Source organism: Panthera pardus, unplaced genomic scaffold, assembly GCF_024362965.1.
Source record: "Panthera pardus isolate Hobbes unplaced genomic scaffold, ASM2436296v1 HiC_scaffold_11, whole genome shotgun sequence".
NCBI lineage: Eukaryota > Metazoa > Chordata > Mammalia > Carnivora > Felidae > Panthera > Panthera pardus.
In genome coordinates, this window is record NW_026526666.1 from 2,729,705 (window position 1) to 2,752,776 (window position 23,072).

At 42.4% G+C, this 23,072-nt stretch overlaps 1 protein-coding gene and 1 long non-coding RNA gene across 3 annotated transcripts in view; one reads left to right on the forward strand and one right to left on the reverse strand.

Annotated features, from left to right (window-relative positions):
• Positions 1 to 11,572, forward strand: LOC109257075 (uncharacterized). 2 transcript variants are annotated; one of them, XR_008417719.1, is made up of 2 exons: positions 1 to 267; positions 11,265 to 11,572. It is a non-coding gene; the product is annotated as an uncharacterized LOC109257075 (long non-coding RNA). The 2 variants fall into 2 exon arrangements; XR_002075904.2 differs by lacking the exon at positions 1 to 267 and adding an exon at positions 10,786 to 10,899.
• The window catches only part of FCGR1A (Fc gamma receptor Ia), a 25,989-nt gene continuing 10,642 nt past the window's right edge, over positions 7,726 to 23,072 (reverse strand). Inside the window, 7 exon segments of the mRNA XM_053890227.1 lie at positions 7,726 to 7,952; positions 7,955 to 8,160; positions 9,153 to 9,437; positions 10,626 to 10,877; positions 15,553 to 15,807; positions 16,545 to 16,565; positions 16,970 to 17,031. Of these exon segments, the coding sequence (XP_053746202.1) occupies positions 7,878 to 7,952; positions 7,955 to 8,160; positions 9,153 to 9,437; positions 10,626 to 10,877; positions 15,553 to 15,807; positions 16,545 to 16,565; positions 16,970 to 17,000 (1,125 nt within the window). The 5' untranslated portion in view covers positions 17,001 to 17,031 and the 3' untranslated portion in view covers positions 7,726 to 7,877.

Genomic DNA, 23,072 nt, shown 5'->3' on the forward strand with positions numbered 1-23,072 from the left:
GCTCCTTCCCGGTAGCCATCTGCTCCAGCCCCCTGGATTCTTGGGTCTCCGGGCAGGTCAACGCCCGCCCCTTCCCGCGGTCTCCCAAGTCCTCCTCTCCGCGAGGTGGCGCCACGCCAAGTCCGTGAGCGGGCGGGTCGCCGCGGCCCCGGAGGAATTTTTCAATTACGCAGTTCCAGGAAGCCGCCCCGCAACCCCGCCGTCTGGTGTGCCGCCGTACTTCCTGCCGCTGCCGACCGGGCCCAGGGGGGAATCCGGTTCTTGCAGGTACCAGCCCAGAGCAAACAAGTACTTCGCCTTTGGGGGACCACCCACGAGTTGGGTGCTCTTCTGGGTACCGGGACGAATCGGACACGCGCGACTCCGTGCTCTCCGCCACCTGTTCGCCGCCGCTGCCGCCGACCCACTCGAGAGCTCATTTCTTGCCCCTGTCGGCTCTGGGGAAGCCTTGAGGTCTCTTACCAGGTCTGGCAGGTTGTGAAAGCGAACGACGAGCCAAAGTAGCAATGTGCACAGGCGGCCACAGGGTGGAGCGAGCGGCCCATACCGCAACTACTGCCTTGGTCTGTCCATTCAGGAACCGGTTCTAGCCATTAACTGAATGTAGAGCTTTAAGTAGTATATTCGTGGGGCTCCTGAGTGGCTCAGCTGGTTAAGCCTCCCACTTCGGCTCAGGTCATGATCTCACAGTTTGTGAATTTGAGCAACCCCCCCCCCCCGTTAGGCTTTGTGCTGCCGGCTCAGAGCCTGGAGCCTGCTTCAGATTCTGTGTCTTCTCTCTCTGCCCCTCCCCTGCTCATGCTCTGTGTGTCTCTCTCCTTCAAAAGTAAACACTTAAAAAAAAAAAAAAAAAGTGTATTCGGGACCTTTAAGATGCTGCTTTACAGTAGAATCTACTAACACATGCCAGTTAGGAACAGGAAATGACTGATGAGTGACAGAAGCAGGTTTGCAACCGAGTGAAAATGTGAACACAGATATACAGTGTGCAGTACTTTTTTTTTTTTTTTTTTTGTAAAAATTAACGAAAAAAAATTCTAAATTGTTCAAGAAAATGTAAAACCAACTTTCTAGGAGCTGTAATGTGATGGGTTAGAGGTAAAAGGTTTCAGCTCTTTTGAAATCAGGCAGAATATGAAACAGAAACACTAAATTGGGTGAATGAACTATTCCCCCTCTCCCTTTACTTAGAATACTGAAAATGCAGGGGGACTGCTCTTTAAAGCTGGTTGACAATTCCCGGAGTGTTTTTATGTATCTTAACTCTATGCGCTGGCGTCTGTGCTGTTTGCACAGTATTTCCAGCTTCTGTAGAATTTTACATCCTCTTTGTGGTTGAATGGAGCTGAGTAACTAGTGCTGACCAGTGAGGTGGAAGTGTCGTGAGTCACTTCTGGGCTGGAGCATTGCATTCCTGGTTTGGGATGCTCCATGCTCTCAGCTTCCACACAACTGCTGACAGTGTTCCTGCAAGCCACCCCCCTCCCCCCCGCCCCACCTCCCATCAGCCTCCTGGTTTGACCTTGGTGTAGCATGAATAAATGACCAAACCCTGTTGGCTTCAGGTGCTCAGATTAAGGAGTTGTCACCCGAACGTCTGCCAGCCTATTACACAGCCTGATGCATAGATGAGTAAATCAGGTATAGGGCTGCGCATGAGTTTGTTGCCTAGATGACATAAGGTGCACTATTTCTTACACTCTTTGCCTTGCTCTCAGGACTCTCTCTCCAGAGCTAAACCTTTTTTTTTTTTTAATATATGAAATTTATTGTCAAATTGGTTTCCATACAACACCCAGTGCTCATCCCAAAAGATGCCCTCCTCAATACCCATCACCCACCTTCCCCTCCCTCCCACCCCCCATCAACCCTCAGTTTGTTCTGTTTTTAAGAGTCTCTTATGCTTTGGCTCTCTCCCACTCTAACCTCTTTTTTTTTTTTCCTTCCCCTCCCCCATGGGTTTCTGTTAAGTTTCTCAGGATCCACATAAGAGTGAAAACATATGGTATCTGTCTTTCTCTGTAAGGCTTATTTCACTTAGCATCACACTCTCCAGTTCCATCCACGTTGCTACAAAAGGCCATATTTCATTCTTTCTCATTGCCACATAGTACTCCATTGTGTATATAAACCACAATTTCTTTATCCATTCATCAGTTGATGGACATTTAGGCTCTTTCCACAATTTGGCTATTGTTGAGAGTGCTGCTATAAACATTGGGGTACAAGTGCCCCTATGCATCAGTACTCCTGTATCCCTTGGGTAAATTCCTAGTAGTGCTACTGCTGGGTCATAGGGTAGGTCTATTTTTAATTTTTTGAGGAACCTCCACACTGTTTTCCAGAGTGGCTGTACCAGTTTGCATTCCCACCAACAGTGCAACAGGGTTCCCATTTCTCCACATCCTCTCCAGCATCTATAGTCTCCTGATTTGTTCATTTTGGCCACTCTGACTGGCGTGAGGTGATATCTGAGTGTGGTTTTGATTTATATTTCCCTGATGAGGAGTGATGTTGAGCATCTTTTCGTGTGCCTGTTGGCCATCTGGATGTCTTCTTTAGAGAAGTGTCTATTCGTGTTTTCTGCCCATTTCTTCACTGGATTATTTGTTTTTTTGGGTGTGGAGTTTGGTGAGCTCTTTATAGATTTTGGATACTAGCCCTTTGTCCGATATGTCATTTGCAAATATCTTTTCCCATTCCATTGGTTGCCTTTTAGTTTTTGTTGATTGTTTCCTTTGCTGTGCAGAAGCTTTTTATCTTGATGAGGTCCCAATAGTTCATTTTTGCTTTTAATTCCCTTGCCTTTGGGGATGTGTCAAGTAAGAAATTGCTGTGGCTGAGGTCAGAGAGGTCTTTTCCTGCTTTGTCCTCTATGGTTTTGATGGTTTCCTGTCTCACATTCAGGTCCTTTATCCATTTCGAGTTTATTTTTGTGAATGGTGTAAGAAAGTGGTCTAGTTTCATTCTTCTGTTTGTTTGTTTGTTTGTTTAATAATAAAGAAGAGGCAAGGTCTTTGCGTGAGAAGTGTCATCAATTCTGCTTTACCTCTTACGATACACCAAGATTCAGAACATCTCAACATGGGCCAACATATTTATCTCTAATACCTAGCTTTGTTCTTAATACTCATAAGTATAAGAGAGACACAAAAACCTACCACTGGTCTATAGTGCCTCTGTCTCTGGTAAAGAGATTTTTTTTTTAATCCCCAAGGCAATGAATCATGATTTGGGATGGGTGTGAAAGATACCTTTCTTTTGCAAACTGGGTGAGGGGTGTGTGGGAAAGAGTATGTGGAAAAGCAGAAGCAGCTTCACACACTTACAGAGGGCATGTCCTTAGGCGACACAATACAATGGAAGCCCCTGCATGGAAGTTGACAGTTGGGAGCTTGATTCCCTTAAAGCTGTCATCGCCAACGTACCTGCGAGAACACCAGCTATCCCCGTGGGTGCACACACTCCAGGAAGGCGCTGATCAGTGAGTAAAGCAATCCATATGTAGGACGGTAGGGGGTGGTGGAGACTTCAGAACAAAGTGCTGCGTGTTTCTTGTTTCATCATTATTGAGTAAAATTCTATTGACCCATTTATTATTATTATTATTTTTTACATTTATTTATTTTTTGAGAGACAGCCTGAGCAGGGGAGGGGCAGAGAGACAGGGAGACACAGGATCTGAAGCAGGCTCCAGGCTGTGAGCTGTCAGCACAGAGCCTGATGCGGGGCTCAAACTCAGGAGCTGTGAGATCATGACCTGAGCGGAAGTGGGACACTCAACTGACTGAGTCACCCAGATGCCCCTCTATGGATCCATTTCTTGATTTCTGCAACTAAAATTTTTAGCAGGCTTGTGTTTTGCTTCTAATGTGAACTAGTGAAATTCCAAAGCCTGACCTTAAAATGGAAGTCTTCATTATTCATAAAAGTACATCTAGAATCACTGAAGATGTTCCCTCTCCTTTACAGGTAGAGGGAGAGAGAACATTTTGCATCATAAACAGCTCAGTTTGATACGGTGTTAAAGGACATTCGCAGGAATATCAAGCTCGTTCTCTTGTCAAAATGGAGACATGTGTGCATATTTTTTACTGTTACCAACTTGTTTTGTTCTCCATTAACTATGTCCCAAGGGTGCCTGGGTAGCTTAGTTGGTTAAGTGTCCAGCTCTTGATTTGTGCTCAGGTCATGATCTCAAGGTTCATGAGTTCGAGTCCCACATTGGGCTCCACGCTGACAGCGAGAAGCCTGCTTGAGATTCTCTCTCTCCCTGTCTCTCTGCCCCTCCCCTGCTTGTACTCATAAATAAATAAGTAAATACATACATACATACATACATACATACATACATACATAGTCCTTAGAAGTGTTATTGGGACAAATGGGTCTTATAAGACTCCAAAGACTATAAATTTTGCAATGGCATACAAAATACTCAGACTGGACTCTGGGAACAGATACTGGACAGAGTTTGGGGTGCAAGATGTTTATTAAGGATGAGCTCCTGTGAAAGGAAGAATGAAGAGGCAGGACTGGGCAGAGGAAGAAATCAGACGGCAATGAAAGCTTGATAGAGCCTAGACCAACCCACTGAGGAGCTCTGGAATGAGTACTGCTCACAAGCCTGTCCTGCTTTGGGCTGAAATGGCCTGTTTTGTTCAGGCAGGAGATGCTGGATGTTCCAGGAAGGGTAGGACTTTGGGGGGGTCTCAGCAGGGGACAATTTGCCTTCTGCTGGGTTTTACATTTGTTTCGCTTCTCTGCCTTTGGGCCCCTCTCCCCAGTTGGATCCAATATTTTCTGTGTGTTTCCAGCACTGGATGGAATAAAAATAAAGAGTGAGCCCTTAGATAGGGGCAAGTGCTAGGGTCAGGGCACCCAACCCCCATAGGGAAATTGGAGACCTGGGCACCCACCTGGAGAAAGTATTGGGTGGTATCAGGCCTTGACCAGACCCAGCACTATGGCTTGGGGAACAGACAGGTAGGTGTCAATTTGGAGCACCCCAAGAACTATTCCTGTCATAGCTATAGACCAGAAATAAGGATAGACTGAAGTGCAAATTGTTCAAATGTTAGACTAGGCAGTTAGGTTCTAACAGGATACCTGGAGGCCAGCAAAGAGGAAGTCATGGTCAGCGTTTGGGAAGGCCAGAGGCCTGTCCTCACAGCACTCCTTAAGAAGCCAGATTAAACCAGACAGGTCCAACAAGGCAGGTGCCAAGACAGGAAACCCCTGGCCAAATAAGGAAGAGGAGAGAAAACCTACCAATTCCACTCCAAATAATGAATAAACCACACCCTTGTTAATAGCTGTTGATAAAAATAGAAACCTGAACCCTGGGAAGTTCTCTCTCTCCCTCCCACTCTCACCTCAAGAGTCTACTTTTGTTCAGGTTCAGGAGTGAATGGTCAAAGAATCCTTGAGACATCTTTGGTGCAAAAAGGTGGTTTTATTATAGTACAGGGACAGGGCCCATGGCAGAAAGAGCTGCACTGGGGTCGTGAGGAGTTGCTTTCAAGTTGGGAGAGGGTTAGGGATAGCATAAATCTCTGAGGAATTTGGAAGCAAGGTTTCCAGGACCCTGAGGGGCTAGCTGCTGTTAGGAAAAGGTCATTTATTACTGTCTAGTAAAAACTCAGTCATGAGACCCTTCAGATGTGTATCAGGGAGCCATATGCTTGGAGGATGATTGCTAACATATGTCTTGGGGGCAGGGGGCAGAGAGAAAGGAAATTTCCAAAGGAATTTTTACAGGACCCTGGAGGTCGGACTAATGTCAGGCTAAGGTTGCCCTTTGTCTCTAGCAAAGTATTAACATCAAGGCAGCTAAGCTCCTTGAGGAAGGTCACTCTGCCTGTTTCAAGTACTTGTCAATGGGCTGTAAGTTGCAAGAAAGTTTAATTTTTTTTTCTTTTGCCTTGTTCTCTACATCACTTTTACTTTAATAAACTTTCCTGCTTGTATCGCTCATTCACTGTGATGTGTCTGTCCTTGAATTCTTTCTTGAGACAACCTTTGGTGACATCTTTGGGAGAGGCTGGGTCAAGGCCTCAGGATCCAGCGTTCTGCCCAGCTCACCCAGCAACACAAGAAATTGACTTAATCAAACCAATTATTTAAGCAGTACAGGTGATTAAAAATTGTGACAAAGACACAAGCATGGAAAAATCTGGAGAGGAAGCACAAAAGAGGAGAGTGGGGAAGGACAAGGCTCTTCATGATGCTTTACTAATGACTATCCCCATTCCAACTTCACCCCAGGCCTTAGCGTCTTTCTGCCATCTTCTTCCCCTAGGGAGCCCTTTCCCTGAAGTTCTATCCACCCTGTGAGGGCTGGCAGAGAGCTCTCTCTGTGAATGTCACTTCTACTTCACTTCCCAATTCCTCAGGCTAGAGTGTCCTGCAGGTGGTCCCAGAGGGTCTTTGGGTCTCTTTCCTATGGGATCATTTCCTGCCATCCTCGTTTCTGTTTTCTCAGTCCAAGACACCAAACGATATGTGCAAACTCCTACTGTTATATATGACCATTTCTTTTAATACAAATGTTGGGAGTTGCACATCTATTGAGATGATAATTATCATACCTTGTTCTGAAAGGGAGAACCTTCTCATTGTCCACAGACTAGGGAAGCAGTGGGCTAAGGTGCTCTTCCGTCTAGTCTACTTCACATGCTGAATTGCAGAAGAGTGCTTCTGAGGTTGTGGCTGGTAAAGGTGAGCCCTGCCTTGTTGAGCCAGGACAGAGGCTAGGCAGGGGTGTGTCCTTGTCTGGCAGATAAACTACATTAAAAACAAAAACAAAAAAATCTAGGATTTGTTGCTAGGTTTGTTTATAGCCCTTTTGTTTTTTTCAAACCTTTAGTAAAGTCTTTTCACATGTTGTAGCTTTATTTCAGAGCAGCAGGAAAATATTTTGCCTCCAAACGAGAGCTCGAGTGGGAGAGTAGCGTATCTTGAAGCTAGGTAGTAATCAGCCAGAAAATCAGAAGGGGAGAGTACATCTCTGGCAGAGAGAGCTGGGGCTTTCCAATGTCAGCGCCCCTCCCCACCTGCAGCCCCTCCTTGCAGTGCCTAGCTGGGAGGTCTGGGTTGAATTTATTAAGGAAAGCCTCTGTTAACAGTTCTTCTGTCTTCCTGTGGGGTGGGGACTGGGACAGGCAGGCAGGGCCCCTGTGTCTCTGGGCAGAGAGGTTATGAGAAAGCCTCATAGGAAAGGACAAAAATAATGTACCCATCTCTCCTGGGGAGGAATGGCCCTGTGGCTCTGCCAGCTGTGTGGGTGCGTCCCCTGCTAGTGTGCTGAAGAGAAAAGCCACCAAACAACTACGCTGACTCCAGGGAGGTATGAGCGCTCCTGCCACAGTCTCTCAGGAGCCATCTGTGAGATCTATGCCCTTTTCTGAGATCTATGCCCTTCTTTGAGATCTATGCCCTCAAAGGCATATTCCCTTCTTTGAGATCTATGCCCTTTTCTCTTCCTGAGATCCATTCTCTCTTTTTCTGCCTCCTTCTCCCTCTCATTCTGTCTTTCTCTGTCTTAATCTCTTGTATACATGTACACACCTTTTCACCCTGTCCCTAGAAATATATTATTGCTCAAACCAGCTAGTAGGATAAGCAGGTTAGACTGCATTTGCAAGTTTTTCAAGATTTCTTTAGAGTAGGCTTCACCTCAAATCATCCCTGATTACCCAGATTCCAAGTTAATCTCCACCGAAGTCCATTCATTTGTTTGCTTTATTTGATTGAGTGAGTCAGATTATTATGGGACTCACAGTTCAGTGTCTAAAGTTCCGGCTGTTTGTGCCCCAGTGCTTGCCCGGAGAAGAAGAGGGAGGGGCTGTCTAGACCCGTGGGCACCCACTGGGCCGCTACTGCTGCCCTCCCTCTAGGGACTTCTGGTGTATCTTTTCTTGCAGCTGTTCTGGTTCCTGACATTTCAGCTCTAAATGTCTTCTAAGTATCTATCTTCTTGAAGGTAGGAAGTTACATTTTTCTTAGGACCAGAGCCCAAAGAGATTTCTAAATTCCACTGTTTCTGTTTTTGCAGTTCCTTATGTATAATCATACAGAGAATGGTGTCCACCAAAAATACCATTCCCACTGCCAGATAGAAAAGGACGTGAAACCAAACAGGAGTTGGTGTCTGGAGGCCTGAAAAAGAAAATGACAAAGAGAAGAAATGCTACTTAGAACCCAGAGGGATCTGGCTGAGAGTTCTGCTTGGGGGAGAAAGCTAGCTGACACCTGATATGCCTGTCCCCAGTGGAGGACTGGTCATTTCAGGGGGCAGAGAGGTGCTCTACCTGGGTTATGTGGTATAACAGACCGTGGGCAGCCTCCTCATTACAGCTTAACTGCTAGGGCCCTGTCAGTGGACTTCTTAGTTTCTGACATAAATGCTATTTCTATGCCATTTAATGCTTGAAATAAATTTGGGTTGAAGATAAACTTTTTTCCCCAGAGTCTTTGTTTTGGAGCTCACAGTTTCTGCACCCCAGCCAGATAGAGACACTTGGGCAAGTATTATGTGCAATCCACAAAATCCCCATCTCCCCAATTTACTATGTGAGCTCCTGGAAATAAGAATTGCACCCCAGTGTCTTCATATCCCCATACCATGACAATAGATGGGAAGAACTCAATATATTGCTGATCAGACTTTTGGGGTTGAGGGCAGGAATGAGGGGGAAGGAAGGAGAGAGGAGAGAAAATAGAAAATAAAGAAGGAAAGAAGGAAATAAATGAAGAAAGGAAAGGAAATGAAGTTTATGAGAATAGGGAAGTTATGAATCAAGAGTGAAGGGGTGCCTGGGTGGCTCAATCAGTTAAGTGTCTGACTTCGGCTCAGGGCATGATCTCACAGTCTGTGAGTTCAAGCCCCACCTCAGGCTCTGTGCTGACAGCTCAGAGCCTGGAGCCTGCTTTGGATTCTGTGTCTTCCTCTCTCTCTGCCTGTCCCCTGCTCACACTCTGTCTCTCAAAAATAAACAAACATTAAAAAGAGAGAGAGAGAGAGAGTGGAAAGGCCTGTTCATGGGTTTTTCCTGAGTGGGCCATGAAATCTCCTTAAACAGACCTCAGCCCCAAAGGAGAAAAGGGCACATCTTCCTCTGTGCCTGGCAATTCCCCTTATTCTCACTCACCAAGCACTTGAAGTTCCAACTCAGGGCTGCGCTTGACAATACTGCCATCTTCTGTGGTAGCCTCACACCAGTATAGCCCTGAATCTTCTCTTTTAGCAGTTAGTATCTGGTATCCAGAGGATGTGTTCCTGCTCATCAGGGTCTTGCTGCCCGTGTAGAAGGAGAAGTAAAGTTGCAAACCAGGTCTCTGTAGGAGCAACTTTGTTTCACAGCTCAGGTTGACCAGATGCCCCTCCAGGAGTGGTAACGACAAGGATGCTTTTAGCACTGGGGCCAGAAATAGCTCTAAAGAAAAAGTTGATGAGGACAGGGTTGCCTGCTTCAGTGTCAAGGTTCTTCTTACAGAAGATATACCCCCTTCCTTCTCGGGAACCCTGCTCCTGGAGAATGCATCCATGGACAATTTGTCCCACTTCCAGCAGAAAGGCATTCTTGGGGCTTCCTCATAGATATACTTATAGTTACCAGCTTCCTCATTTCCTACTGGGGAGAATACCTTCACACAGTCCATGCTTCCCTGAATAGCCATGTTACTGATTATATGACCGTGCCCTTTTGGTAATGGTTGCCCAGGAGTGGACACTGACCCCCACACTAGCCAGTTCAGTGACTCGTTGCTTGTGTTACTGCCTCAAAAGATAATCTGGGAAAATCCTCTCTTTCCCATAGGAATGAATTATTTTTCAGACAGAAAACAGTTGCTAGTAGTTAAGTGTACTAATATGAAAGAGTTACCATGAAGGCCATGTGCAAGCTGGAACAGAGGAAACTGCTTAGTTAGCAGATAGATGTTCAGAGAGAAGTAAAACCAGAGAGGCTTCATTGCCCCTGCCAGATAGAAAGTATAATCAAGTCCTAATGTCTTCATGGCTTCCATTTCTTTTCTTTTTTTTTTTTTTTTTTGATGTTCATTTGTTTTTGACAGAGAGAGAGAGAGAGCATGAGCAGGGGAGGGGCAGAGGGAGAGAGGGGGACACAGAATCCAAAGCAGGCTCCAGGCTCTAAGCTGTCAGCACAGAGCCGGATGTAGGGCTCAAACTCACAGACCGCGAGATCATGACCTGAGCTGAAGTCGGACGCTCAACCGACTGAGCCACCCAGGCACCCCATTCATGGCTTCCATTTCTATGGAGATTTTATGAGATTGCTTTGAGTTATTTTCTAATAACTCTCCCACCCATCTGGGGTGAGTCTATTCCTTGCACCTGAAACAAAATTGATGAAATAGATCCTTACTATGCCCTGGCCTTCACTTTAGCTCCTGGGATTACGGATGGGGCGCTGTGGTTTACTGGAAAGAGCAACACACAGACCTAGGAGACTTCAGTTCTGGTCCCGGCCCAGCCACTGGTCATTGCATGGCCTTCAGCGAGGCAGTTACCTCTCTGGAACTTAGTCTCTTCACTCACAAATTGAAGTGATGATTTATGATGGCCCTTAAAACTACAGCTCTATGACTATTCAGACACATACCTTTCACAGTGATAGAGACTCCTGGTGATGTGTAGCGATGCCTTCCCATGCCTGAGCAGTGATAGATGCCATTGTGACTCAGGCTGGTTTTCAGAATGGTGAATTCAGAATTCTGAGGAGAAAACTTAAAGGCCTTGTCATTTTGGTAGAAAACCACATTGTATACCGGCTTATTCTTCCATCCATGACACCTTAAGGTCAGAGGTTCCCCTTCTGTGAAGACTCTGCTTTGGACCTGGAGCAGTAGCCAATCTGGAAAATGTAGACCCAAAATGTATGTATACAGTGGCAGAGGTACAAGTAGGCTTTCTTATCTTTTTCTCTTTATAACATTCCAACCTTATAACTCTGTTGAATTTGAGGCCTGTTGCCCATTCCTCAACTATCTTTAGCTTTGCTGGGAAGAAAAGTCTTTTTCAGCAGTTGTGCACACAGCCCCTTTTATATTCCCTTTCCAGATTTCAGAAGTTGGTTGGGACAAAAATAACTTACTCTATGTGGTAAGCAGAATTCTAAGATGAGTCTTAGGATGAGTCACACTCTTGTGTAATTCCCTTGACTGTGACTTTCAACAGAACATAGCAAAAGTTGTGGGGTGTCTCTTCCATGATGACGTTGCATTTTATGACTCTGTCTTAGCTGACTGGACCGAGAAGGTCTCCCACTGGCCTTAAAGAAGTGAGCTGCCATGTTGGGAGAGGGCCATAAGGGCAGGGGCCTGCCTCCAGAGCTGAGATCGGCCTCCACCTGACAGCCAGCAAAAAGATGGGGACATCATGTCTACCACATAAGGAACTGAATTCTGCCAATGACCATGTGAGCTTGGAAGAGTTGCAGGAAGGAACACACCCCAGTCAATACCCTGACTGCAGCCTCTGCAGACCACCCAACCAAGCTGTGCTGGGAGCCCTGACCCATGGAAAGATAATAAATGTATGCTGTTTTAAGCTGCTGTCTTTGCGGTAATTTGTTACACAGCAATGAAAAACTAATACACTCCAAGTCCTGAGCAAGTTATTAATGGGATCCCAGGTGCTAAGACAAACACACAGAACAGCAAACATATCCAGATGAATATATGCTTCTAAATTGATAGAGGACACACACATCTGTGCAGATCAGTGACAGAGCTGGTAAAAACAAGCCCCACATCCAAGGAGCCTTCCCTTGTGATGCACACCTCTACACACAACTAAAGATGCTTCCTTTTTCTTTCCCTGGGGTAGGTGGTGTGCCTAAATGAGGATGAGGTTCTTAAAGGACAAAAGAGAAGGGACAGTAGTGCTTTTTCCCCCTCCGGAACTTACCTAAGAATGAAAGGCAGACACTCCAGTGCTATATGTAGCATGTTTTTATAGTTTTGGATGCTGCCACAGGGTTTCTAAATATAATCAATACTCTTCCCTCCCTTATTCCTGTTCCCGGCAAAATGGTGCTCAAAGACTATACTGCCCAAACACACCAACCCTTTTGCTTTATACGTCCACAGATTTTAATATACCTCCATCAGAAACTGTCAAAAATACTAGTAATGATATAAAATATTCGAATGACACAATTAACAGAGTTGACTTTGTGGATTTATATAGAATGCTATAGCTTAGAGAAAATTCGTGTACTTTCCAAACACACATGCAACAGGTGCAAGCATGGACCACATATTAGGCCACAGGCAACTTTCAACAAATACTAAAGACCTGACATCATATTTAACATAAATTCTAACCAAAATGCCATAAAGTTAGAAAACGATAACAGAAGCCACCCTCCTAAAACACCTGTAAATAATTCATAAAGAAAAAGAAAAAAGAATACACGCATACTAATGAAAATTAAAAATATTTAGCCTTAAATGATCATGGGAGTATTATATATCAAAATTTGTAGGATGCAGCTTTTGGGAGACATTACCAATTTCCTACTCAGAAGCCATTCTCTCCATCCTCATTGCCTTGGAGCAGGATGGGGACACTCATTCTAAGCCATATAATTAGGACGTAGGTCCTCGACCAGCTGTATTTTTGTGATCTCACACACAGATTTAAATGAAGTGACTGCGAGCTAGGGTGACTGCAGTTGAATCCTCCACTGCTGATTAACTGTGGTAAAACATTTTTTTAATGTTTATTATTTATTTTTGAGAAAGAGGGACAGAGAGGGCACGAGTGGGGGAGGGGCAGAGAGAGGGAGACAGAGAATCCCAAGCAGGCTCCACGCTGCCAGCTGGAACCCACGAACCATAAGGTCCAGACCTGAGCCGAAATTAAGAGCCAGATGCTTAACCGACTGAGCCACCCAGGTGCCCCTGTGGCAAAACATTTTTAAATAGGGTGTAGTGAGCACCAACCCAAAACCCTGATGTATTGTACTACAGGAAATGTAAGAACTTTTTTCACTGAAAAAAGAAAACAACATAGATAGTGAAAGGACAAGCCATAGAGTGGAAGATATTTGCAACACTTGAAAAAGGATCCATATCCAAAATACAGAGCTCCTACAAGTCCATAAGGAAAGACAACAATCCGGAAAAACTGGCAAAAAACCTTGACAGGTACTTTACAAAAGAGGACATCCAAAGAGGCAATAAACATGAAGAATGCTCAGTATCATGAGTCATTAGTTTTAACGCAAATTAAAACTATGTGGTAACTGCTGCACATGCAACAGAACGGCTAAAATACACTGAATGTTGATGAGGAGGAGGAGCAACCAGAACTCTCATGCACTGGTGGGGGTGTAATATGCTGTAATCACTTTTGAATACTAAAGCTGAATGAATATATGCACATTTTGTGACCTAGCAATTCCACATACGTGTACATATGTGCACCAAAAAAACATGTATAAAAATGTTCACAGTGAGGGCGTCTGGCTGGCTCAGTCAGTGGAGTGTGCAACTCTTGACCTCAGGGTTGTACGTTTGAGCCTCATGTTGATGTAGAGATTACTTTAAAAAATAAATAAAATCTTTACCCCCCAAATGCCCACAGTGGTGCTATTTATAAGAAGCCCAAACTGGAAACAACCCAAGAATGCATCAATAGCATGAATTAATATGGAATATTGAATAGTAATGAGAACAAATGAATTGCAACTTTACAACATGTATGAATCTCACAATGAACATGAGAAAAAGCAGCCAAACACAAGAGTACATACCCTACCATATCGTATTCATTTATACGAAGAAGTTAAAGGACAGGCGAAAACCTATGGTGTTAGAAGTCATCATTGGGGGTAGTGACTAGAAATGGGCAAGAGGGGGATCTTGGGGTGCCTGGGTGGCTCAGTAGGTTAGGCGACCAACTTCAGCTCAGGTCATGATCTCGCAGCTCCTGAGTTTGAGCCCCGCATCGGGCTCTGTGCTGACAGCTCAGAGCCTGGAACCTGCTTCAGATTCTGTGTCTCCCTTTCTCTGACCCTCCCCCGTTCATGCGCTGTCTCTGTCTCAAAAATAAATAAACATTAAAAAAATTTTTAAAGAAATGGGCAAGAGGGAGTTTCTATGATTTTGGAAATGTTCTATTGTTCTGTGTGCTGTTTATTTGGTGAAAAGTCACTGAGGCGTACACTTAAGGTTTGTTGTATGTGTGTTATACTTCAATAAAAATTTACATTAAAATGTAAGAGATCCATAATATAATAATATATAATACAATGTTAAAAATGTAAGAGCTATTATTCTCAAGAAGTCACCAATGCTGGGGTTTCTGGAGTCTGTGCAGAGGTAAAGAAAAATGGCCTCTTCCCAGCCCTGCTTCATTTTTTGTCACTTGAACCACGAAACACCACTGCTTCTGCTTGAACTACACACAAAGTCTCTTGCTAAAACAGTTCTGTCGGCTTGCCTCACACCTGTAGCCTGGGATCTGATTCCCAGAATCCAAAGAGACTCATGAGGAACACCTAGCATTTCCTCTCACATTCCCAGTATTTTAAAACACATTTCCTCCAAAGGCAACCTAGTCCACATTAATCTAATTCTGCTCCCAGCATAAAGTTTTACATTATCAATTACACAGAAGTTTTACCTTAATGGTTTTGATTAACGAAAGAACACATTTGAATGATCTGTATTGACAATGAAACATTTTGCCCTAAAGAGTATTGCGGTTTCCATTTCTTAACAAATAGAAACCTTTTACAGATTTAAGTGGGTAGTGGGGTTTTTTCCCCCCTTCTTCTATCCATCGTTGTTTAAAATGCTTCAAGTCTCACAGTAATTTCATGCCCAGAATATTATCTTACAGATATTCTATGAAATGTGTCCCAGACTATATGTATAGAGATGTGTATTACAACATTGCTTGTAAAAACAAAAAACTGGAAACACAGAAGTTTAGTAAAAGGGAGAATGGCTAAATCAGTTACAGCACAGCCATACTGGCAGACATTTGAAAGTTCGTGGCAGATTTCTAAGGATTTAAACAGACCTCCAAGGTATTTTAAGTGATGAAAGCAAGTGATAGGACAGTATATAGAGTAGTCTACCAACCACTTTTTTTTTTTAAGTTTATATATATTAACAGTTTTGTTTCTACAGAAGGCAACTGTGGGACTAGGAGTTTGGGATGGGAAAGAGACTTCACTGTTCATCATTGTTCATTTCTCTGAATTCTTATTTACTATGTGCAGGCATAACTTTTTCAACAAAGTTACATAATTTTAAATAATAAAACCTTAGAGTCTAGGTTTTACTGGAGACACCCTGCTCACAGCTGTCCCAGTTGGTGTGCTGTTGGGGCACAGTTTAAGGACCCTAATGTGATTTTCTGAGTGTCTTGACTTAATTTCACCTGGTAGGTGCATAGACCTGAGACTCATACATACTCCAATAAATCAAACACATACATGTGGCATCCAGAAAGAAGAAAACACAAAGGAAGACCTTGTGATTTCCAGCTCTCCTGCTCCATGCCATACTTACCTCTGTGGATTTCCAGCCGTACTGGGTCACTTGGCACTGAGAGACCTGTCTGGCACCTGTATTCACCAGTGTCACTGACACTGGCAGCAGCGATTCTGTATCTGGGGGTCAAGGTCTGAAAGGCTGTGCCATTGAGAAACCACCGTGTAGAGCTGTTCCCAGGCAAATGGGGTCCCTCACACCATAAGGTTATGTTTTCCTCTTGAAATACACTGACCCATGGAGGCTGCAAGGTGATCACTGCCTTTGTAAGGTCTGCTTGGGGATAAGCAACAACAACAAACAAGTGGAACAAAAGGAAAGTCTGAACAATTGGTAAGGTTTTATGGATAGTACAAGGACAAAATATGTATTTAGATGAGATGGAAAAATAAGCAAGTGGGATCCTATAAAAGCCAGCCATTGCAAGTGTCCAGACCCCATGCAGAGAGCTCTGTTCATGTTATTAAATCTGCATCTGGCTGTTGGAGATTTGGGGTTCCTGAGAAATGAATGACTAATTTATTAGTAAACTAAGGCAAGCTGATTGGGGCTGGTTCTCTTATACTCTGGGCTATACTGTCTCTGAGGGTTAATCTCAGGCCTTAATTAGCATCTGCATCAGAAACCAAGGCTCAAACTCCTCATTTCAAAGCCATTGGTACCTGTTTGGTTCTCTCTGAGAAGAAACCAAGCACTCAGCTTTTTCCTAAAAGGGACTGGTTTGGGAAAAACCCAGCAGAGCTACTTCTATGTTTTTGCAATTCTGGCCTTTTCCTGTTATTATGTACACACGTAGGCAATTCAGTTCAGAGGTCAAAGCTTTTGCAGAAAATTGTAGAAACCTTAAAACCCAGCATTTTATCAAAATCATACCCTAAATATAGGGGATTTTACATACTTTGTAATTCCCTCTTCTTTCTATCCTCTCCTGATACTCTCTTCTTCAGGATAACAAAACCCATGTGCAGGGATGTGGCAGAGGAAGAGAAATTGAGTTTAAGATTACTCACCCGCTTGCGCACCAGCTAGAACTGTAAGAGACCAAAGAACAGGGACATAAATTGGTCAGCGGGAGATGACAAGGAAGGGAGAATCAAGGAGACAAAACTAACGTAGACTCTGAGGGGCCAGGTTAAGTCTCTTGAGTCTTTCTCTATTCCCTTTCCCCAAATCAGGGGCTAGTGGCATTGAACAGCCTATAGATGGTTATTAATGAGGCTTTATTTTAACATGATGCTTCCAGGCCTAATGTTACCTCAAAGTCTCTCTTCCCATCCTTTTGATATAATAAGCATGAATAAACCATGGAAGCACAAATATGGTTGTCCCCATACTTATGAGTTCTAGCCTATGATACCAAAGGAAGACAAAAAGTCTTGAGTCCCCAAAGCCAGAGCCAGTACCCTTCTACCTATCCCCTGTAAGCCCAACTTACCCCAAAGAAGCAGAGCCGTCAAGAGCCACATGTTATTTCCAAGCTGATGGGAACAGTGAAGTCTGTAACATGCAAGACATTGAAGAGTTTCTGCTGGAAGCTCTGAAGCCAAGATTAGAAAAGAGGAAGGAAACTGCTTCTTCTGACCACTTTCATCACACTCCTTTTCTGGGAAATACATCCTTAATTCTTGAGTCATTCTCTCCTTGTTCTCAAACTTCTTAGCCTATCTCCCTTAGTTTGAAACTCTGGGTTTGGGGTTTATGAAACTCTCGGAATTCAAGGGAAAGACTAAAGTTTTTATTGATATTCTATTCTGACTGTATTCTCCCTTTACTAATTATTTGAGTCTAAAATATGGCAAATCCTCATTTCTATTTTTTTAAATCTTTATTTATTTTTGAGAGAGAGAGAGAGAGAGAGACAGAGTGCGAGCAGGGGAGAGTCAGAGAGAGAGGGAGACACAGAATCCCAAGCAGGCTCCAGGCTCTGAGCTGTCAGCACAGAGCCCAATGCGGGGCCCAAACTCAAGAACCATGAGATCATGACCTGAGCCGAAGTCAGATGCTCAACCGACTGAGCCATCCAGGCACCCCAGCAAACCCTCATTTCTAAAATTGCTCCAAAGACTGGCCAGTGCCTCTAAAACTTTATCATTTGAATCCAGATTATTCTATATCGACCTGTATGTGACCCGTGATGAGTAACTCATTTATAAGAGCTCCCCTACTACAGTCCAGCCTCTATTCCTCTGGGAATACATGCAGGATCAATGTCCCATTTTTATTTTTTTAAAGCCACTCCCTGAGAGACATTATGAATTTGGAGTGTTTATCTTGGCTACATCAAAGAAAATCAACTGTTTAATGTAAATGCTGTAGAGAAGAAAAATAACTCACATACATGAATGCAAATGTCCCTAACAGGGGAGCTTCAGAGTATGGGGAGAAGCTCTATGCTATCAAAATGAGTTGGTTCCTAAGGCAGAGTTGTTTAGATATAGAGGGATTTTTAGGTATTCTATTCAGAAAGAAAGAAAACTAAACAGAAACTAGAATGTGTCCAATGAGTGCAAACACGGACTTGGGTAGCAATCTCACCAACAGAGAATTAAAATGATGACAAATAATGCTGTAGATTCCATTACTGGCCCCAATTTCTCCCCCTTCCTCAATCAGCATTGCCTCCACACCCCCATGAGAGGCTAAGGATACTTCTTTGACCTTTGACTTTGGCTCATCCACATGACTTTCGGTGCCTAATGAAATGTGGATAGAAACAGCATTGTGTTCATTCTGAAACCCCCTGTGCTTCTGTGATTGTCACAACGAGAACACATTCTGACTAGCCAGCTATGTTGTGAGGCAGAGCTGTCCTGGCCATCATAGCCTGAAGTAGAGTTGCCCAAACTGGCCTGCAAACTTTGAAAAATAAAGGCATACTATCATTTGCCACTGATTTTTTTAGATTATTATAGAGCAATAGCTGACTGACACAATTAAAAGCAAGGAAGAAAGGTCTAGGGGGTCCCAGTTCACTGAAACTTACATCCAAAGCCTATATTCATAATTATTACACTATTTTATCTCCAGTTTTCCACTGTGTAGATGTTTCATAATTTCACCACCTCTCTTAATGGGCATGGAGGTTATTTCCAATATTTTACTGTTATCACCAGCACTGCAATGAATAGTCTAGTACCTATCTTTTATTATTTTCAGAGGACACATTCCTAGAACCAACATTGCTCAGTCCAAAGAAAAGTACATTTTTTTTCTTTAGATAGATGTTGTCTGATTATCTGCTATCATTATCATCATTGCATATATTTATAGACTATTATGTGCCAGCCAAATATGCTTGCTATATCTTTTCTTATTTACCCCTCACAACAAACTATGAGTAGACACTCTCGTCTCAATTTTGCAAGTGAGGAAACTAGGGGTACCTGGGTGGCTCTGTCAGTTAAGCCTCTGACTCTGGCTCGGGTCCTGATCTCACAGCTCATGAGCCAAAGCCCCATGTTGGGCTCTGTGCTGACAACTCAGAGCCTGGAGCTGGCTTCAGATTCTGTGTCTCTCTTTCTGTTCCTCCTCTACTCACACGGTCTCTTTCTCAAAATATATCTCAAAATAAATAAACATTTTTTTTAATGAGGAAACTAATCAAATTCTTTTGTGTCTTTTTTATAGATATTCATATGATCTTCTAATGTTTATTTCTTCCTTTCTGATCCTTATATGGTTATGTTTCCATAGGATTTGAGTATATATATTTTTTTCAGGAAATAATGCTTTATTTCTTAGTTTGCTAAATCACAAATGGATGTTAAATTTTATTGAAAGCTTTTACTCTATAAATTGAGACAATGTGCTTTTTCTCCTTAAATTTGCTAATGTGGCTAATTATATTTATAGATTTACTATTATTAAAAATACTCTTATATTCCTGGAATGCCTGGGTGGCTCAGTTGGTTGAGCTTCTGACTTTGGCTCAGGTCATAATCTCATGGCTGGTGGGTTTGAGCCCCCTGTCGGGCTCTGTGCTGACAGCTCGGAGCCTGGAGCCTGCCTTGAATTCTGTGTCTCCCTCTCTCTCTGCCCCACCGCCCACTTGCACTCTGTCTCTGTCTCTCAAAATAAATAAACGTTAAAAAAATACTCTTACATTCCTGAGTAAATCTAATTTCAGCATGATTTATTCTATATTTTTAGATATTAATGAATTTGGTTGCCAGTGATTTGTACTTGAGATTTCTGCATTTACATTCATCATAAATTGCACCAGAAGTTTGTCAACACTATTAGTCTTTTCAAAGAACCAACTTGAGATTTTGTAAATTTACTTATTGTATCTTGATTTTTCTATTTTAATTATTTTTTCATTTGTTTATTTATTTATTTATTTATTTATTTTTGAGAGAGAGAGAGAGAGAGAGAGAGAGAGCATGTGCATGTGTGTGCAAGTGGGAGCAGGGGAGTAACAGAGAGAGAGAGGAAGAGAGAATCTCAAGCAGACCCCATGCCCAGTATGGAGCCAACACAGGGCTTGGCTCAGTCTCAGGGCTGTGAGATCATGACCTGAGCTGAAACCAAGAGGCAGGCTTAACTGACTGAGCCACCCAGGCACCCCTGCTCTTATCTTTATTATCTTCTTTCTCCTCCTTTCTTTGGGTTTATTTTGTCCTTTTACTAACTTTAAGTCTTATGCTAAAGCTATTAATTTCAGCCTTCACTTTTTTTATAATTTATTTTTTAATTTTACATCCAAGTTAGTTAGCATATAGTGCAACAATGATTTTAGGAGCAGATTCCTTAATGCCCCTTACCCATTTAGCCCATCCCCCCTTCCCACAACCCCTCCAGTAACCCTCTGTTTGTTCTTTATATTTAAGAGTCTCTTATGTTTTAGTCCCCCTCCCTGTGTTTATATTATTTTTGTTTCCCTTACCTTATGTTCATCTGTTTTGTTTCTTAAAGTCCTTATATGAGTGAAGCCATATGATATTTGTCTTTCTCTAATTTTGCTTAGCATAATACCCTCTAGTTCCATCCATGTATTTGTAAAAGGCAAGATTTCATTCTTTTTGACTGCCAAAATATATATACCACATTGTATATATATACCACATCTTCTTTATCCATTCATCCATCGATGGACATTTGGGCTCTTTCCATACTTTGGCTATTGTTGATAGTGCTGCTACAAACATTGGGGTGCATGCGTCCCTTTGAAAAAGTATACCTGCATCCCTTGGATAAATACCTAGTAGTGCAATTGCTGGGTTGTAGGGTAGTTGTGTTTTTAACTTTTTGAGGAACCTCCATACTGTTTTCCAGAGTGGCTGCACCAGTTTGCATTCCCACCAGCAGTGCAAAAGAGATCCTATTTCTCTACATCCTCGCCAACATCTGTTGTTGCATGAACTGTTCATTTTAGCCATTCTGACAGGTGTGAGGTGGTATCTCAGTGTGGTTTTGATTTGTATTTCCCTGATGATGAGTGATGTGGAGAATTTTTTCATGGGTCAGTTGGCCATCTAGATGTCTTCTTTGGAGAAGTGTCTATTCATGTCTTTTGCCCATTTCTTCACTGGATTATTTGTTTTCTGGGTGTTGAGTTTGATAAGTTCTTTATAGATTTTGGATGCTAACCCTTTATCTGATATGTCATTTGCAAATATCTTCTCCCATTCTGTCAGTTGCCTTTTAGTTTTGCTGACTGTTTCCTTTGCTGTGCAGAAGCTTTTATTTTGATGAGGTCCCAATAGTTCATTTTTGCTTTCGTTTCCCTTGCCTCTGGAGACATGTTGAGTAAGAAGCTGTTGCAGCTGAGGTCAAAGAGATTTTTGCCTGCTTTCTCCTTGAGGATTTTGATGGCTTCCTGTCTTACATTTAGGTCTTTCATCCATTTTGAGTTTGTTTTTGTGTATGGTGTAAGAAAGTGGTCCAGGTTCATTTTTCTGCACGTCTCTGTCCAGTTTCCCAACACCATTTGCTGAAGAGACTATCTTCATTTCATTGGATATTCTTTCCTGCTTTGTCAAAGATTAGTTGTCCATACATTTGTGGGTCCATTTGTGGGCTCTCTACTCTGTTCCATTGATCTGAGTGTCTGTTTTTGTGCCAGTACCATACTGTCTTGATGATTACAACTTTGTAATACAGCTTGAAGTCCGGGATTGTGATGCCTCCAGCTTTGGTTTTCTTTTTAAGATTGCTTTGGCTATTCAGGGTCTTTTCTGGTTCCATGAAAATTTTAGGGTTGTTTGTTCTAGCTCTGTGAAGAATGCTGGAGTTAGTTTGATAGGGATTGCTAGCCTCACACTTAATATAAAAGTATAAGAGTTTCTTTTTATTGTAATTACTGCTATTTTTGCTGCATTTCATAACTTTGGACTCATGATATTTTCATTACCAATTACTGATAAATTTTAAAATTTCCTTGACTTTTTATATGGAGTTTTTTTCTTCTATATGCCGTTTTTCTTTTTCCATTTCCCTCTTCTCATGGTTTAGAACTTTCACATGCTATTTCTATTCTTTACTGATTCTCCTAAAAGTATATCATGCATATTTTATATAAGAAATTATAAAGATCATCACCAGGATGAAAACTCAAAGAAAAATCCTTTCACCAACTTCATGCTCTAGGCAGTAGCAAAAACATATTACCAAAACTCATTGTTATGGAATTCTAATGTATAGAAGGTTTCCTATAGAAGCTTCCTATAGGAGCTTCCTATAGGAGCTTTATTGTATCACTTTTTCCCTCAGACTATTTCAACTTAATGCAAATCTAAGATGTTATCTGCATACTATCAAAACTTTCAACATTCTATGCAAAAGAAATGACCTCTTTAATGACAACAGAATCCAGAATTTCTCAGAACTTTACTATTGGTGATACTATTGGTGGTGGTGATTCCTTAATATTCTGAGGAATTAGTGATGAATGATGGTGATATTTTCCTTGCAGTAACCTATGAGAGGAGACAGACTGGGGTAGTGGTAAGGAACTACAAATGAAATTGATGTCTGAAGATCATTTTATGATGCAATACTACTTCACCTATGCTTTAAGCCAGAGCAAATTTATTTTTCATTTTGGTAGCTCTATTGCTGGAGGCTCTCTGCGGTCTATGGGTCAAGTAAGGCAAGAATTTCCCTCCTACACAGGACATGAGGGGTGAATGGCATAATTTCAGTTCTATCAATTTCTCTATCTCCTAAGAGAACAATCCTCCTTTCCTGATTCCCAATCCATATACTTAATTGTGTCTGATGTCTCTGGAGACTACTTTCCACCTAAATATTGAGACTACAATACTAAAGCCAGCTAGATATAGATATAGATACCTATATATAGATCTATCTATCTATATAGATAGGTAGATATCTATAGATATAGATATATATAAATATAGGTACATAGATATATATCTATAGACAGATAGATAGATAGATATCTATACACATATAGATATACATTTGGGGGATATCATTTTTGAAGCAGGAAATGAGATGACCATTCAAATAGGAAAGAATGGTAATGACCATTCCCAGATTCAACATTAAATCATGGACAGACCTGTTATATGGGC